The sequence below is a fragment of the Aptenodytes patagonicus genome, chromosome 6 (genome assembly GCF_965638725.1).
Source record: "Aptenodytes patagonicus chromosome 6, bAptPat1.pri.cur, whole genome shotgun sequence".
Classification (NCBI taxonomy): Eukaryota; Metazoa; Chordata; class Aves; order Sphenisciformes; family Spheniscidae; genus Aptenodytes; species Aptenodytes patagonicus.
Window position 1 is genome coordinate 28,214,718 of NC_134954.1, and position 19,422 is coordinate 28,234,139.

The following is a 19,422-nucleotide window of genomic DNA, read 5'->3' on the forward strand; positions in this document are numbered from 1 at the left end:
ATGCTCAGTGCTGCAGAAAATCAGGTCAAGTGTCTCACTGGGTTTCCGCAGAGTGAGGAGTAGTTACGTCTGAAGAGTCTGTAAGAATAACAAAGGGAAAGCAAGCTTGTTTTCATATGCTCAGTCCATCAAATTTATTTTTATTTAAAAACAAACAAAAAAAAAACAAATTGAAAAGGATAAAATTTCTGTTCTTGAGCAAGCCATATCTACAGGCAATCGTTTGCCACAAAGCATTTGATTGATATCTATAGTATTAGCCATCCTAGGCATTATAAGAAAGCAGTATGTGGAAAATATGGTTAAAAACTATTGAAGTAAACATTGGAGATGATCAAAATTGTCTGAGTGATGTGTGACATTTGAATCAACTATGCTATTACAATCATGGTTGAAAGATTGTATCAGCTTTCCTGTGTAATCTTAGTGTCAGTGCCTTGGCACAGACATGCACAGTACAGGAATTAGCTGCTACCTTCTGGAAATAGTAGCAGAAGATACAGAAAAACTGATTGGTTTTGGCAGTTCACACATTTTTAGAGACAGAAAACTAAGTATAGAAATGTGGTAGTATGACTTGGAGGTTTTTGTCATTTAAGAATTTTATTCCCAGCTCTGCAAGAAGTGATTTGCATAACCTTTCAGTGTGAGGTTTGCATTCATAATTGTGAAGAGCACAGAATAATATTGCACACTAGAAAGTGAGACTTCAGATTATTTTTCTGGCTGACTGGGCAGGACCTTTCTAGGCTAAAAGCGTTTGGTGAGAGGAAGCAGCAACAGCTGTTTTGCCTGTAGAGTCAGTTCTACATGTTGGTGCAACTGTAGAGTGCAACTGAGGAGACAACTGAAATTGAAGGCAATGTTAAATGGTTAGCTAGGGGTTGCCACGAGATAATTCTTGTTCCCACATATATATGTAACGCATCTGAAAACATCTGTAAAGAATGGAGGAAAAAAAAAAAAGAAACTTTAGTCAATGATAATGGACATATACTAAATGCTTTAATTTTGTGTACGGTCTCACGGCGTTGTTCTTGGCTTCATGTTTTTCTTGTATTATACACATTACCTTATACACATTACCTCTGTGAGCTTGCTTCCCTTTTTCTATGTATTAACTTCTTATTGACATTTTCTGAGGAAAAAACAATTGTCGATCCTCAGCTTGCTGTTCTGATAACTCCATACTTCTGAAAGACCCCTAGCCAAATCATATGCCACACTGTTCAGAATTGTCCCTTTAGTGCAAAACAAAGTATGTCCGTGTCTCTCTTGTACTGGGGAGCCCAGCACTGGACGCAGTGCTCCAAATATGTCTCATCGGCTCTGAGTAGAGGGGAAGGGTCACCTCCCTCGATGTGCTGGCAGTGCTCTGCCTAAAGCAGCCCAGAAGATGCTGTTGGCCTTTGCAGCAAAGGCCCGTTGCTGGCTCGTGTTCAAGTTGTTGTCCACCAGGATCCTTGGATCTCTTTTGGCAAAGCTGCTTTCCAGACGTTCGGTCCCAAACATGTGCATGCAGTTGTTCCTCCCCAGGCTGCAGGACTTTGAGGGTTCCCTTTATTGAACTTCATGCGATTCCTGTTTTTCCATTGCTCCAGCCTGTCCAGGTCCCTCTGAAAGACCAGATGCTTGCGCTGCCAATCAACCAGCTTTCCCAGTTTTTTGTTCTTATTGTTGACATGCTTTTGCAGATTGGGAACTGCAAGTCCTACTGGGTATTAAATGGATAACAACAACAGCAGACACACACATTTGGGAGAGGGATGTGGAATAATAATAATATGTCCAGTATGCTTTTGAAGGATGTACGAAATGAAGCATCGCCACGCTGCGCTAGCCTAGTTGTTCCTAATACTACCTCCTTCTGTCACAGTTAGACTGGATTAAGAATATTGCAGACCACATATTGGCAGAGCTTGCTATATATACTTTAAGTATTGAAGGAACTCACTAGTGCTTAGTGTTAATTTTTCTATCACTTGGGCTTTCAATCTTGGTTTAAATACTTACTAAAATGTGATAATGTGCAATTTAGATTTTGTGTAGAACATCAATGAAATTCTCTTAAAGATAGGCTAAGCAAGCATTATGTCTTGTTTGGCCTTAAATGATGCTATGTATTTTCAAAATCAGAGCTGGAAGAGGTGGTTTAATTTGGCTTTCGGTTCAAGTGGCTGCGGGGTCAACATGAATTAATTTGTTTCAAGTTCCAAACCTGTAGTAGAAATAAAGCTTATGCTTATAGAAATACATAATCCAAACGAAACAAAAACTCCTTAGTGATGAAGAACATGTCACAGCAGTTGTTAAATTCGTTACAGGGTTAGTTCCTGATGACTGTTTTTCTAGTTCTGCAGGATTTAGAATTTACACTTTCAATTTCTAAACATTATTTTCACTTTGCAGATGGGATAGCCGAGCAGGAAGGATTTAAGTGGTGTACCCAAGGCCATGCATAGGGTTGGATAAAGCAGTAAAAGGCTAGAATTTATCTGCCTGGCTGCGAGATCCTCTTTTCTCTCTCACCTTGATCAAAGCTTTTGGAGCTCTGCCTTGGTGTGCAACATGCTGCCTTCTAACAGAATTGTTGTTTGCTGCTGATGCAGGCCTTTTCCTAGCTGTCAAACGCTGCTGTTGGGCAAGAATATTGAGGGGACAAATCTTGTCTCTAAACTGAATACGAAAAACTTGAGTTTTACATGTCTTGTTTTATGATGCTGTGCAATGGTATGGCACACCATTGTGTATTATAGCTTCTTGTCTGCACAAGCAGTACGTTTGGAGTTCTCAAATTTCCTTTGGGCCTTAATGGGATGGAGAAGCGTACTGCTTTATCAATTTTCAACTTGCAAGGAAAGACATAACAGGGAGCACTGAGGGAGAAAGTAAAGTAATTTTAAATGCAAAATGAAGTTATGGCGTACAGGCGTTACCGATTAAATAGTAGAAGATATTTCTCTGTTAGTGAGCCATTGTTTGAATATATTTTGCACTTGGATGGGACAAGGTCACTTGGTCGACAAGGTCACTTGGTCAACAAGGAAAGGATTTTGAATGGGAGTCCGTCAAATACCAGTTATCTTTTAGTTTGTTTATCTTTTAGGTAACGGAATTAATAATGATGTAACTCTTATTGCTAAAATTAGTAGTTGGGGCTTTTTGTTTGGTTTTTTTTTTTTGTTTTGTTTTAAGTTTTGGTTTCAGCTTTATAACATGTAGGTACCTAGTTTATAATAAGGTAAGTTGAACTTACTTGGTTCTTGCTACCAGGTAGTTGCTTGGAACAATTCTGTCAGGTTTCAGGGTTCATGTCAATGCTTTCATTTGTTTGTTGTTTGGCTAAAATGGGTAGATTACTTCAGCACCAGAGAGGCAAATAAACAATCTAAAGACTGCAAAAAATAGGTAGCTATATGTTAGTGGAAAGTACAGAAAATATTGATGGAATGCATGTATCAGATTTATTGTTGTAAAATTGTAGAGCCTTTCTTAAAGCTAAGCTCATTATGAGATACTTATTGAAGAAAAATTATCGTAACACTGACAACTTACTAGAAAAGGCTTCTTTCTTTTTTAAGAAGCAGTTTTTTATATAATTATGTCTGCCCTGGTTATTTTGCATGGTTAAAAAAATAGAAGCAAAAAAGAAACATTTACTTGTTTTTCCATTGTATGTTTCAACTGAATGGTCTCTTCTACTGCCTGTGTTACATTCTTCTACAGGTCATTTTTAATTATGCCAGCATAAATTTATGTCATCTTAAAATATAGATGTGCAGGTTTAAAAAGCTGCAAACATGCTAAGGTCATTAAAATTGGGATTGAATGAAAACATCGGATTTTTTAAACTCCTAAAATAGAAGCAGTTAACCACAGGTTAAAGGACTTGTTCAGCTATATTGTGTTTATTATAGTTTAAATAACCCAAAATGCAAAAGTATGAAGTGTTCCTCCCCCTGCTCTTCTCTTCCCCAGGAGAAAGGTGACAAAATGGGAATCTGTCTCAAGCTTTCAGGATTTTTTATCAGTGCCTTAATTGTCAGGCTGAATAGGACAGAAAGGAGGAGAGTTTGATTTTTCTTGTTTATAAGAAAATCATCTTTAAGAAACAGGTGTTTCTTTTATTAAAACCAGAAAAAATGTGAAGGTTCACATTTGTGTAGTCCATAAGGATCAATGATTTTCCCGCAGTTGTCAAACTTAATTGCACGACAAAATTGAGAACTCTGTTCCAAGCACATAAAGCTTTTCATTAGTCACTATAGTGACTTATTTTATTTCCAGACCCAGTCTAAGCAACATGGGTGATAATTTAAGACTGAATTTTGGAAGCAAGTGGTGGTGTTTCTTTGAGCTTAGAGGAATGTTACTGTTGAGTTGCAAGGCAGTTATCTCACGACCGTTAAGGGTTTCCTAACTTGAGCTGAGTGTTTGGGTTGAGGAAGAAAGAGTTAGCATCCAGAGCATAATAGCCAGCAGGACTGTATTGGATGCATGTGAGGGATACAGATGACTTGGATTGTGTAACGGTGAGGCGTTATTCCATGCAATGTAAGACTCCGCTTCTGGTCAGTCCCACAAAATGGGTAGGATTGTGCTTTTTCCTTTTGGGCTTCTACCTCCTGAGCTGTTCATTTTCCAGCTCGTCAACATTGACAGTTCTTGTATTTTAACACTCTGGCTTAACCCTTGTTAAGTGCGTTTATTAACACAAGACAGTAGAAGGGCAACTTTGTTGTCTTCTACATGGTCCAGTCTAGACCTAACCACATACAGATGGATTTTTTCCAGCACTGCTTTGCAGTTTCCTGTTTAGCATATGGACTTTGAGAAAATACCGCAGGACCTTGCAGTTCCCTGTGTGTCAGGTTGTCTGCCATTACCACTGTGTCAAGGCTGTGGCTCCAGCTTCCTTGGTTCTTCAGTTGCTTCTGAATGAAACAGCTCCTCGCTTCTCCCTCTGGCTCTTTATACCCTTCACTCCATACTTTCTTTTAGGCCAGGACTTCTTTTCAAATAAGTTATTTCTGAGCAAGTATACTTTTCCTTATGTGTGAAACCACTTCCCTAGAGCAGTTGTGTACTGCTGGTTACTATATCCAAGCACGTACAGCACAACAGTTGTGTAGGGTGATAACTAGGTTAAAAAGGAAAATTAAAAAAAGAAATTCCACATAACAGTTGTCCAGGATGCCTTAAACATCTGTGGAAAGTCTCTCACATGAAACACACATCAATTTTCTTGAACTTCTTTTGAAAACTCTTTTGAAAAGTAAGATTGATACCCAGTATCCTGCTAGAATTAGATAATCTGAAGATCCAAGATGGATAGGTTTCCTTTGAGGTCTAGTTAGCATACACAAGAGTGCGTGTGTGTGTGTGTAAGTGCATGTGTCCTTGTGTGGGTACAAAAAAAATACACTTTTTAAACAAAGGGAAGGTATTATAAAAATGTGTACATCTAATTGTCATGGCAGGAGGAAAAAATACTTCCAGAATCTTAATCAAAACCTTTCTTCTTCTATTTTAGGATTTCATTAAATATTCTTCTTATGTTATACCTAAATATTAGTATTTTGTGATCACCAGAGTGCATGTTGTTCCGATTGTAGCGAACTTCTCCATTTCGGAGATCTGAACACTGCCTTTTTTCTTTGTGTATGAAATCAGCTCAAAACTTAATTGTCTGATGCTATGTTTGTTTTTAATAAATTCTTACAAGTGCCTGAAATGGTTGCTTGATGTTGCTGAATGGGCGTGTCATTCCCCTGTTAAGAGTAATCACATCCTTTAAAACATAGTGTCTCTAATGAAGAAATATTGTTATGGAAATGGCACAAATAGCATATCATGTAACATTTTTGTTCTTGAAGAACTCGGACTGCTTGTGTCTTATAGTGAAACTGGAGAACTTTTACACTAACCTGGTGTACTGACTGTGGAAAATGACCCCCTTTAAACTGTTAATGCTAGAGTGGTAACTTTCATTTCAAACAAACTTCCCTTTTGTGAACATTTCTTTTGCAAGAAGGTGGCTTTTTAATGATACAGCAGAAAAAATGGCCAATGAGATGGTAGTATATAGGAAAAATCTAAATTTGGTGATACTGTAAGTAAAACTGTTGGTTGTATGAAGTAGTAAGTACGGGAAGAACTAGTTGTATGCATCTGTGAGTCTAATTGGAACTGTAATAACCAGAGGCAAAAAAGTCTGTTCATGCTGTACAGTTATGGTTTTGGTAAATAAATACTGATGTGCATTATAGTAGGATGGAAAATAATACTTTGTGTACTGTTTTGCTTACACTGGTGCAGTTTTATTTAGATACTGTGCCAGTCATGTTGCCTCTTTCTGGCTTGATTTTCCTGCTGTCTTGTGCAAAGCTACTAGAGCACAGAAAAAACTGCCGATTGAGAAGAAATTAAATATTTAAATAAAAGATATTTTAAATATCCCATGTTTACAAAAGATGCAGTTAAGTCCTTGGTATTCATTACTGTTCTTCAACTGCAGTGCTCCATGCAGCTATTTGTATTATCCCAAGATCTGTAAAAGGGGAGAATGAAACAAATCATTTTAGTTTTTCCAGAACTTGCATTTTCTGGAAGAATGGGATGGCAGTTTTATGTTTTATTACATCAAAGATTAGTGCATCTGTCATATTGTGCCGTTATTTAGTGGTAAAGTCATGTCTGCTGTCATTAATCAACTCCTCGATTAGTCTTTTGGATAGAGAGATTTTACTAGTGGGTGTAGTGGTACCACAGATGCAGGCTAGTTTATTGTTTAAACTTACAACTTTGGTTTCATCAGGTTAAAATACTTTCTATTGCAGTTAGAGTTGCACAGCTTCTGACTACTCTTCTGTAAAATTCAGTCACATAAAACTGTAAGCCAGTTTGTCTAATTTGAATAGGTGTAATTCCATTAAAGGGAATGTTGTCAGGAATATTATCTTCTACCGGTTTTGTTGTGCCTAAATCAAAACTTGTATGATTTTTAGGTGCAGACTTTTTGTCTTGATTTGAAACTAGGAGAGACTTTCTCATGAAACTAGACTTCTGTCTTGCAAGTTTAGTCTATTGTGTGACCAGAAAATAGATTCCTTAAATCTGGATCATCATATTCTCTGATTGCTTATGCTTTTATATATATATCTTGTTTATTTAAATTTTCTCAGATAGAGTTCTACTTGTGTTTTTACATTAGAGTTACTGTAAACAAATATGGGAGGTAATGCAAAATAATTTGTGTAATTAAAAAAAAAAGTACAGTTGCCTAAACAGAATTGTAAAAACTGAATGTGAGAATATGATTAAGCTGTCCTGGGGACATCCATTCTAAATTTCATATGGTTTAATAGTGATGATACTTCAGAATTGACCACTTTTGTTTACAGTGGGTTTTTATTCAATATATGACTATTTTGGAATCACAGCTAACAATTTTTTTCTCTTTTTTGCAGACTGGACTTTGACGTTCTTTTCATGAAAGAGATTTCCAAGTAGTTGTTTTGTAATAACTTTGAGAAGAAGTTCTATGTAGCTCTTACTTTCAAGAGTGCTGCAAAAATGATTACTTCAGATTTGCCAGTACTACAGTGAGTATATGTTTCTCTCTCTATTTGAAATCTTCAGTGTTAAAAAGGTAGAAGTAAACAGAGAGGTGATCGTGAGGATAAAGCACAAGCTTGAGAGAAGTGCAGATTAGTGACTGTTCCAGGCCTCCTGTGTTGTCTTATGCTGAAAAACTGTGTGTAAAATGAAACAATTAAACCTAAAAGATATTTCTTTGTATGCATGGAGATTTAACTTTGCAGTGAAAAGCAAAACAAGATCTTTGCTACTTTTATGCTTGAGTATTGTGAGATTTCAGAAATGTGAATGGGTTTTAGTCATAATTTACCATATTTGTGTATTCCAGTTGCGTACTCTTTCTTATGACGAGCTGTATTTATTATGCAAAAAGCCTTTGGCCTCTGCAATTGAAGAGAGCAAGTGGTGTTAGCATGTTTTGATCTTACTGGGAAATACGAGTGGCATATACAAAAGGGAACGTCGCTGTACCTGGATAAAGTGAGCTATTGGGAAGAATAGAGTGGAAGTCTATGAGAGGAGCTAGAGAGTAAATCAAGTGGAATTAAGAAAGGAGTTTTAGAAACAGGAACAAAATGGAGCTTTATTTGATGTGTTGGGTTGACCTTGTCTGGCTGCCAGACACCCACCTAGCCACTCTCTCGCTCCTCTCTCAACAGGACAGGGGGAGAAAATAACACTAAAAAGCTCGTGGGGCAAGATAAAGACAGGGAAATCACTTACCAATTACCCTCAGGGGCAAAACAGACTCGACTTGGAGAAAATTAATTTAATTTATTGCCAGTTGAATAAGATGATGGTGAGAAACAAAGACAAAAACTAAAATGTGTTCCCTCTCCCCCCTGCCCCGTTCCCCAGTTCAACTTCACCCCTTCATTCCTGACTCCTCTACTCACACCTGCAGCATGGGGTCCTCTGAGGGCTGCACTGTGGATACCTGCTCCAGTGTGGGCTCCCCAGGTGCCATGGGGGAGTCTGTGCCAGAATGCTGGCAGCACCTTCTCCTTCCTCCTGCTGCTCACAGGGCTGGGCCCTCACCCCTCATGGCATTCGGCCCTTTCTTCAGTAGCTCTTACAGGGGCACTGCCGATTTCTCTGACTGACCCAGCTGTGCCCTGCCCTGGGGCTGTTGGAGCTGGCTGGAACACCTGTGTCTGGCATGAGGCAGCCCCTTCTCTCCTGACAGAGCTCACCCTGTGGCTGCCCTGCTGCCACTACCTTGCCTTGTAGACCAAATACATTCGTTAATTATCTAATGTTAAGTTTTTTGCTGGAAATGGACATATGAAGATAGGAATTATTGCAGGGTGTAAAAGAGCCTCAGTTTATCAAAGTTGAGTGATGTTCCAAACCTAAGATTTCAAGTGCCTTTATGTAAGAAACTGAATGTTTGGACAAATGTAAGGTTATTTGTCTGACCTTAATAACAACATGCTCTGCATTGCAATCTTTTTCTTATATTTTTAAAACCTCTTTCAAAAAAAGTTAACTTCTGCTGTGGGTGAGTAGGTGGCTGAAGATGGGGATGACCTTGATGGATACCACTGAGCAGGGAGCGTCTGGTTAGCTTTGAAGGTAGTTGTGGAAAAAAATTTTTCTCGGTTCATATTTTCCTGGATGTGCCACATTCAAGAAGTGAGCGTGTGCTTGCAAAACGTGCCAAGGACAAAAAGCTGGGAGATTCTGTCACGGCAACGGTGGGAAAGGGATATTCCCGTTCCCAGTTCAAGAAGTTAGATGACCTTAAGAAGTGAATGAAATATCATAGTCTTTAAAGTTAAAAAGTGCATATTAATAGGTTTGGTAACTCTGCACACAAGCTGAAAAACCTGAGGGACATTAAAGATGTTGGCATATTGTTTAATAAGAAGAAGATTGTGAGCCACCAATATTATGCAACTTTAAAAAATGAAAGGAAACGTGTATGTTGTTTTTTCCAGTAGGGCTGAGAATCATTTAATGCCACTGCGCGAAGTGTTGGTGAGATGTCATCATCAGTAATATATATATAGTTTTGGTTGCTTGTAAACAAGATGAGATCTTTCTTTTTAAAAAAAAAAAAAAAAATCAGCAGGATTTGCACATAAAGGTTTTGAGACTCTCCTGAGGGCTCAGAACAAAGTCTAGTTTGGATGAGGTATCAAAGAAAGTGATAACTGCTAATTCAGTAGGTCCCAACCAGACTTTCATCAGAAAGGAGTCTGGCTAAGAGTGAGAGAACCCGAAGCGATCTTTGGTTAGGGGTATTAGCTTCACACATTTATATTTGAGAAACCAGAATCTGGTTCCACACAGAGAAAGCCAAGATTTTCTTTCTAGCTCTTAAATAAGCAGCTTTGAAGGATTATTATAATCTACCACTTCTATGCCTTATTTCTACTTTTTCATAACACTTCCTAATCTTTTTGGCTACCCCCTTTAAACAAAGGGTCCTAAAGTCAATTTGATATATTAATGTACTTTGCTTAGGACCATATCAAATATTCCCTCCCCAATTCTTCTCTGTTGAGGGAGCGTGAAAGGAGAAATCTTTAATCTTTCTGGATTTATAGACGTGGCTTCAGAATGCAGTGAAGACAGGATTTCACTTATTGGTGTTTCAGATGTAGGGAAAAAAACCTGTCGTGTATTTGATCTGGGTGACTGACTGTTATGAGTCTTCTCTCAATGGGATGACTCATATTTGCTGTGAGGCATGTTCCTCTTTAGATTTTGAAGATCAACCATGAGAGCTGATTCATCCATGACTCATGAGCCTGTGCATTTAGCCATTTTTCTTCATGAATGCTTTTCTTCACAAGGCTGAGTCTGGTGGTAGCAATTACGGAATTTATGTCTGCCAGAACCTTGAGCCACCTCAGCAACACTGATAAAAGCTTACAGAAGCGTTTTTATTTACAAAGGCTGATACATGAACATACGTTTTTGGTGTGATGTGTTTTTAAGGGGGGGTGGTATAAGCTCTATAGCTAGGGCTTTATGTAATAATAGAAGGAAGGTAAACTTGTTTTGATTTATTTTGCAGAGATGTGAAATTTACTGTGTCTATGGAAATATGTACTTCAGACGCATGACATGGCAAGGGGCTGCCCAGTCATCTGTTAATTCTTCATTACCATATGGTTAGTTTAAATGGCTAGTTATTATAACTTCAGAATAATATCTGGAGTTTTTAGGAGGGATCCTGGAGTTACTGCAGGTTTTCCAGGATGCTTTAGCCACCACAGAGAACAGAAAGAAAAACAGAGTAAATTTGAGCCCCTAAAAGGGGTTATCACGTCTCTGCTTTACTCTGCCCACCCCAATCTTGTAGGTCTCCCACAATCTGCCAAATTCTCTTACGTCTCTGTCATGTCAAAGGTGTTTTAGAGAGGAAAGGTTTAGCCTTTTCTGGCACTGCTGCCTCTCCTCTTCTTAGATAATGCAGGTCTCTTTAGGCCCAGATTACTTTCTCTCCCAACAGCTTCAGGAACGATAAATTGTGACTAAGCCTAAGTTTTCCCCTCAGGTGACTAGTCACACACACGTAAGACAGGAATAGGATAATTCTGGTTTATTAAGATGTGGATGACTGCCACCAGATAAATTACTTCCTAGCAGTTCTGCAAGATGTGTAGGGAATGAGGGAGATGGATGCTGGCCAGATGCTTTGGTGTTAAAAACCTGACAGAACTGCAGGCAGTTGAGATGCTTTACTCCTCCTCTTGAGTTCAGAAATAAGAAGAAAAGGGGCATGTGTGAGTGTACCCAGAGCAACTGTAAGGCCTTGACAAAAGCAAGAAGCTCTACTTCCCAAACTGAAGGGACTCAAGGCCACGGTGGAAGGACCTTTTTGTGCAGGAGTTGCATGATTCAGACAGAATTCCCTGATGCTTGAAATTATGTTCATTTTAATGTAAAATCAGCCAAGGACTGTAGGTTGTCCTTGATCCTGTCTCCCTACTCCAAATAATGCGGGTATTGAAGGGAACTTACTTTCTGATGTTTTCCCCTTATTCCTTACATACTTATATTCTTTGCCAGAAGAAATCTCCTCTCTGTTCAATTTTAAACATTTATATTTGAGCTGCTCGTCTAGGTCACCTTACCATCAATAGAGAGAAAAGAAAATTTATAAAACAGACCAATTTTGGACACTGACCTTAGCATGAGGTATGTTGCACCTTAAGATTTTCTGTTTTCTGCATTGTATATGTCTAAAATTTAGATTAGATGAATCTCACTGTTAGTACTGATTTATTGAGCCTTTCCCAAAAGGCTTCCAGCAAACCAGAGAAGTTTTACCAGAAAAATATTAGAGAAGCATGGTTATCAGGTTTAAGACAACAGTCTGTTTAAGACAAAGAAGAGAACGTAGTTAATAATTAAAATGTTCCCTCCATATGCAGTGTTCCGAAGCAATTGAAATTTCCAGAACTAAATACACAAATCTCAGTAGGTTTTGCTAGACTGAGACAGAGGGTGTAGCAAAGTCAAGCTCTCTGTGGACTAAATGCATGCAAAATAGTAGTAGAGTTTAATTTATTTTTGTAGCTCCAGTGTTTCAAGGGAAATGTTTGAGCCATTTGCCTAGGAGGACTGCTGAATCTGGTTTTAATAGAGAAAAATCTTTATCCTGATGATATTAGAGGTGTGGTTTTGTAAGCTAGCAAAGCTACAGCGTTTCCCCAGAATGGGGGTATTGCTTAGACCACACCATGCCTAAAATTTTTCCAGTAAGGATCTGTGTAGACCAGAGAGAAGCTTATTTTTTCTATAAAGAACAAAAGAGAATGGCTTTAATTTCTCTGCAGCAATAGAAAGCAGCAGATAACTGGCTGCTCATGGCTTGGACAGGTGTACCCTTTGCTGAGTAAAAAACTTGCTGGATAGCTGGGCCCAGAGAGTTGTGGTGAATGGAGTTAAATCCAGTTGGCGGCCGGTCACAAGTGGTGTTCCCCAGGGCTCAGTACTGGGGCCAGTTCTGTTTAATATCTTTATCAGTGATCTGGACAAGGGGATTGAGTGCACCCTCAGTAAGTTTGCAGATGACACCAAGTCAGGCAGGAGCATTGATCTGCTTGAGAGTAGGAAGGCTCTGCAGAGGGATCTGGACAGGCTGGATCGATGGGCCGAGGCCAAGTGTATGAGGTTCAACAAGGCCAAGTGCCGGGTCCTGCACTTCGGCCACAACAACCCCATGCAGCGCTACAGGCTTGGGGAAGAGTGGCTGGAAAGCTGCCCAGCAGAGAAGGACCTGGGGGTGCTGGTTGACAGCCGGCTGAGCATGAGCCGGCAGTGTGCCCAGGTGGCCAAGAAGGCCAATAGCATCCTGGCTTGTATCAGAAATAGTGTGGCCAGCAGGAGTAGGGAAGTGATCATGCCCCTGTACTCAGCACTGGTGAGGCCGCACCTCGAATACTGTGTTCAGTTTTGGGCCTCTCACTACAAGAAGGACGTTGAGGTGCTGGAGCATGTCCAAAGAAGGGCACTGAAGCTGGTGAAGGGTCTAGAGCACGAGTCTTATGAGGAGCGGCTGAGGGAACTGGGGTTGTTTCACCTGGAGAAAAGGAGGCTCAAGGGGAGACCTTATCGTGCTCTACAACTACCTGAAAGGAGGTTGTAGCGAGGTGGGTGTCAGTCTCTTCTCCCAAGTAACTAGCAATAGGATGACAGGAAATGGCCTCAAGTTGTGCCAGGGGAGGTTTAGATTGGATATTAGGAAAAATTTCTTCACTGAAAGGGTTGTCAAACCTTGGAACAGGCTGCCCAGGGAAGTGGTTGAGTCACTATCCCTGGAGGTATTTAAAAGATGTGTAGATGTGGTGCTTAAGGACATGGTTTAGTGGTGGACTTGGCAGTGCTAGGTTAATGGTTGGACTCGATGATCTTAGAGGTCTTTTCCAACCTAAATGATTCTACGATTCTATATTTTTATGGGGCTTCTTCTGTATTCAAAAGTTATTTAAAAAAAAACCTGTCATTGTGAGGCAATACACATTTTTGTCAAATTGAGTTGCAGTGTGATGGCTGGTGTTTGAGTAGAGAATGGATACATCCATCCACATAGGCATTGTTTTCACGTGTATTCACTGTATTGCTTTTCACCAGTGTGGCCCTATTTTACCAAATAATTTTGAACTATGTGTGGGGTTTCTTTTATTTGGTTTTAGGCTTTTTACAGGTGGTTTTTTTTCACATTAATCGCTTGATATTGAGTTTTTCAAATTTCATATTTTATGAAGCAGAAAAGCTACTTCTCTTTAATTTTATCACAACAAAGCTTCATTTTCAGTATTTTGTAGAGATACTGTTTTACAAGCGTATAATTTTGGAACTCAAATGTACTCGAATACTGTTTTTTAATCTGGGGTGCCTGGTTTTCTGGGGTCTGTAGAGTGTTTAGAGATAATCCTTTGAAGTTACTTTCAGAAAAGGAGATTCATATATGTTTTACTCCATTCTAGCTTTTGTAAAGGATTCTGTGGACCCCATGGTGTTTTTGTGCTTGCAAATTGGAAAAGGTTGGAAAAGAATGTCTTAATATTAGAAATTCATCATAGTTCTGCAGAATTATTTGGGTTAGAGCAGATCTAGAACAATGCAGTCATTTCAGTAAAGAGAAGTATCAGAACATTCTTGATTCCGGTACAATGTTTGTATCTTTCTGCATTACTAAATAGCTTTTTTGGTGATACAGCAAATTTGTGAAGTATTCCTGATTTATAAAACAAAATAAAAAAATAAAACCCCAGACAACGTGGAAGATCTGTGTAGATCTTGGCTTGCTGAAGCTTCTCAGTTTCTGTAAACCAGATCACTAATGCCACCTTTTATGTTTGAGGTTGTATAAAATAATGGAATAGGTCTGTTTTTCACCTTCCCCTTGCACAAGTTTTACAGCAATTTAACTCCTTTCAGTTCAAGGAAATGCTATTGGATTTAAAGAAATCTCTGATTAGAGCTAGACTTGACCCATCTCTGAGTAATCTAGGACATTGTTACAGTTACTCTTTCATTTACAAAGATCTCATGCACTGGTGGTCTTGCAAACTAAAAATAAAGCACATCAGTAACAGGTATGGTTTTGCTTGTGGGCTCTTCTTGGGCAAAATCTAGTGCCTCAGAAGATCAATTACAAGCTGAGTTTCTTCAAGCAGCCAGGTCTGTTTTGAAGGCAGAGAAGTACCTGTGCGCCTGGCTTGGGGTGGGGGGGCGGGCAGAAATTGGGATAATGTTTTTTCCCCTACTTAGTATGGTCATAAGTTTAAAACAGGAATGATTGAAAAATGATACTGTGGGCTCCTCTGCTAATAGTCGTTGAGCAGTGTCAAGGTTTTTTCATTGTACAAGTGAAAACATTTTTCTAACTGCAAGAATTGTAAATGTCTTTAGAACAAAGTGAGTTTTCGGGTTTGTGCCTCACAGTCAGTGATAATCCTCTCTTTATTAACAGCTGCGCCATACCATTGTCTTTGAATGTGACTAAAAACATGATGTAACCCGGGTGGGAACTTGTGTAACTGTTCTAATGATGTGATAGCTGGATTGGACTCCAGTTTGCTTTCTCATGGCCTTGAAAGCAGCTCGGCAGTAGTTACTAAGAGTAAAAGAAAGTTGATACTAGTGAATACATTGTGGGATGGATATGTTGAGAATGTGCTGTTTAATATAGCCAGTTTTTGAAGTGTAACGTGGTTTCAAAATAAGCTGTTAATTTAAATAATTTCCAGTCTATAAAATGACATTCCAGCCCATAAAAAGGTAAGGCTTTTTGCCAGGGCTAACAATGCTTAGTTCCTTAGTTTGCAGAATAAATGTGGCAAGCCTTTTAATGCTGACTTTTTTTTTTTCTGGCTTAGGACTAAATATTTAATCAGTCAGTTATAGATTACTTGTTGATTTCAAATCATTTTAATTTATCTAGTGTTTTTCCCCCCCTAGGGATTCTACAAATGAAACTACTGCACATTCAGATGCTGGCAGTGAGCTTGAAGAAGCAGAAGTCAAAGGAAAAAGAAAAAGGGGCCGTCCTGGCAGGCCTCCAGTATGTGTAATTTAGTTTTGTTTTGTTATGCATCTATTTAAAATTGACTGCAAACTGTTTTTCATCTAATCATCTTGTGGTCACATAAGTAGGCTTTTAATGAGCCCTGTGTCAAACTTTATGAAGACTTGTAGTATGAAATATTTATCAGATTGATGCACAAACAATGTTTGGAGTGTTTAAAAAGGGACATAAAAATGAGCTCATAATAGCTATTATTTTTTCTTTCACTACCTACTTACATGAACATTACAATTCTGTTGTTATTGTCATATTACAACATTCTTTCAGACATGAGACTAATCTCAGTAAGCACAACCACTTTCTGTTTTGAAAGTTGTAATGGATTCTAAGTGACAAATGACATTTGAGCCATCCTTTTAGTAACTGATAATCTCTTAATGCGAATGGAAGAGTTGCAGCATAGTATTAACTAAATGCCTCGGAATATCTATTAACACATCTTAAAAATTCATGTAATTGACATACACTGTGTCCTATGTATAGATTGGGAGTGTCAACCTATTCTCTAGCATAGTGCAGCAGACAGTATTGCTGTCTGCTGTATAAGATTTGCTGTTCTTCAGTAGTCTCTGCCCATTGCTCACCCATGAATGGGAACATACAGAAACAATTCTCTACTACACATAGTATTTAAGGAGGCTTTCTCTTTTATTTTCATTTATTTTATAAAATAGCCAATTTATTGGAAAATACAGAAAGTGCTGTGTGTCATATTGTCCTTCATTTTAGTTCTTCAGTGTCATCAGATGTAGTTCTCTTGCTTATATCACTTGAAGTACACACTGTGGAATAAGATTTTTGGTGGGAACTTCTATGTGTTTGTTATTAATGGTTTTGATTCTCCTCATAGTGTTTGTCTATGAGTACACCCCCAGCATGAATATAGCACTAATAGATTGAGATTTATTATTTTTTACCCTAAGACCTTCCACCCTAAGTCTAACTCCTTAAGCATGAGCTAGTGAGGCTGTAAGAATGGACAGAACCATGTGTTCCTCTCAAGCATGCTGGCCAAGCTGGAGCAAACTCCTCCTTAGCATTGGTTTTCAATTTGCATCACAGTCTCTGGACTTACTTTGAGAGCCAACATTTTAAATCCTGGGCTTTTCTGGGCATGTTGTCTTCCTTTTTGAAAGCTTTTGAACAGTGTTTCCTATGATGGCATATATTCTTCATCAGATGGACAGACTTGCTCACAAACATGGAGCTTCTTTACAAGAAGCTTTAAAGAAGCATGTAAAGAGAACGGGTCATCTGTTTAGCTTGTAAGCGAAGGGCAAAATCAGAAATTATCTTAAGAATATCTCATTAGTAAATCTATGAGGTTTTGAAGATCTAATTAAGAAAAAAAACAACAGAGGATGGTGTAACCTGATTGCTAACCGAGAAGGTTGTCAGAGTGTAGGTATTTAAGTTAAAGCAACACTAGTGGTATCTTGTACCCACCACACATTCACTGGAAAGGAAAGGTGAATGTTACAAAAGGCTTTTCTCATCCCTCTGTCTGAGCTTATTAGTAGCTCCTATTCGCTGAAGCACTCTACTGGTCCTGCTATCAAGTTTCTACAGAAGCAATTGCTCATTATGCTTAGAACAGCTCCAGGCTCATTAAGTGCACGTGATTGTAAAGTGATGAACATACAGAGGAAGCGGCCATTGCTTCATACATAAAATGGTGGGCTATGAGCTGATCGTTGCTGCTAAGGCGCAAGACCTTAGGGTTATCAGAGATGATTCCATGAAAGCATCATCTTAATGCTCAATAGGGGTCAAAAAAACCAAATCCAGTCTTAAAACTGAGGAAGAGAATAGAGAATAAAACAAATACTGTGTCCTTTATAAAACTGTGGTTTGCCAAAATTTGGAATACTTTGCACAATTCTAGTTTCTCTTCCCCTCTTGACCTCCACCCCAAAATCTCAAGAAAGGGTATATTAGGACTGGAAGAGGTTCAGAGAAGAGAAACAATGATGGTCAATCATGGAATCAGGCTGGGAGGGACCTCAGGATGTCTCATTGCAACCTCCTGCTCAGAGCAGGTTCAGCTTTGGGATCAGACCACATTGCTCAGGGTTTTTCCAGTCTGGTCTTGAAAACCACCAAGGCTGGAGACTGCACACCCTCTCTCAGCAACCTGTTTCATTTTATTTCATGAAAAATTTCTTCCTTGTAGGCAGTCAGAACCTCTCTTTCTTCAGTTCATGACTATTGTCAGTTGTCCTCCCACTATATGCTGTTGCAAAAAGCCTCACGGGGGAGTGTTCCCGGCCCCCTGACCGTGCTGGTAGCCCTCTGCTGAACTTGTTCTAGTTTATCAATACCTCTCTCGCATTGAGAGGGCCAAAACTGGACACGGTATTCCAGATAACGGCTAAGAAGTGCTGAGTAAAAGGGTATAATCACTTTCCTTGGTGTACTGTTATATTCCTGTTTGTACAGCCCAGGGTGCTGATGGCCTTTGCTGCTCAGGCACATGGCTGTCTCATGTCCAGTTTGCTGTCCTCCAAGATCCTGAGGTCCTTTTCCATAGAGCTGTTCCCTGACTAGCTGGTCTCCAGCCTGTGTTGGTGCAGGGATTTATTCCTCTTTCGGGGCAGGTCTTTGCATTTGCCCATGTTGAATTTTGAGTGTACTGATAGCCCAGTCCTCCAGACTGTCAATAGCAGTCTTGTCCTTGATGTCATTAAGCCGTCTCCCTGCCAATTTGGTGTCATCTGCACACTTGACAGGAGCACACTCTTTCACCCCCTCTGGCTATCTGATAAAGATGGGAAACTGGACACGTTCCAGTTAGACTTCTGTCTTACTCCCTCATTGGCAGCCTCCAGGTAGAGGATGATCCATTAACTGCTATGCTCTGAGCCCAACAGTTCAACCACTTGTCCACCCATCTAGTCTTCTACCCATCCACATCACAACTTCCCAATTTAAATACAAGAATATTGTGGGAGACTGAAAAGCTTGCTAAAGTCAAGATAAATGGCATCTATTGCTCTCCCCTCATCCACAAATTCAGTCATTTTGCTACAGTTTTTTGGGTGACTTGACAAAATGTATATGTTTGGATACACAATCAAATCCTGCCTTCATAATCGATACTGCAGCAACAGAAAGGAGTAAATAAGGTTGTTCTACAAAAGAATGACCAAAAAGGAAAAAGCTACTCATTTTCTAATATCCTTGAGGAGAAGTGTGAACACCTTGGAAAGTCTAATCTAGGCAATTAAATTTATAACATTTGATATTAAAAGTCATGGAATTAGTAATTGAGGTATTGTTTTTGCAAACATTGTATTTCACTTTCCCTCCTCCTCCACATTGCTCACCTATCCACGTTGCTAACCCATCCACTTTCCCCAGGTGAATGATCTGTTTCTTACAGGAGGTGCAGCTCTGACATTTTTTCCCCCACTCTTCCATCTGCTAATGTGATTTTTATTTCCTCCACAGATACCACCTACCTTTGCTCTCAGACGTGAAACAGATTAAAATATTTAGTTAAATTCAGAGCTGTTTTTCTCAGCTGATACTTAGCTTTGATGTTTTTCATTTCTGTTGTAGACCTAAAGAAAGGCTTTTCTGCCCAAAGGCTCTTCTGTTTTTTGTTTGTTTTTTTTCCCTAACTAAAATATTATGGTCTAATAAGATTTGATGTCTCCCTGCAAATACTGATTTGCTTATGTCCTTAGGCCATCACAGCTACAGTGACACATCTGCCATAAACATATTGACCTCTTTTGGAAAGAGAGTTTACTCTTCTGTGCTTGTTTTGT

The 19,422-nt window shown here is 39.1% G+C and overlaps 1 protein-coding gene across 1 annotated transcript in view; it reads left to right on the forward strand.

Moving 5' to 3' along the window:
- Positions 1-19,422, forward strand: part of STAG1 (STAG1 cohesin complex component) — a 200,267-nt gene that overhangs the window by 35,679 nt on the left and 145,166 nt on the right. The window contains exons 2-3 of the mRNA XM_076341726.1: positions 7,470-7,604; positions 15,523-15,625. Of these exons, the coding sequence (XP_076197841.1) occupies positions 7,576-7,604; positions 15,523-15,625 (132 nt within the window). The 5' untranslated portion in view covers positions 7,470-7,575. The remainder of the gene's footprint in view (positions 1-7,469; positions 7,605-15,522; positions 15,626-19,422) is intronic.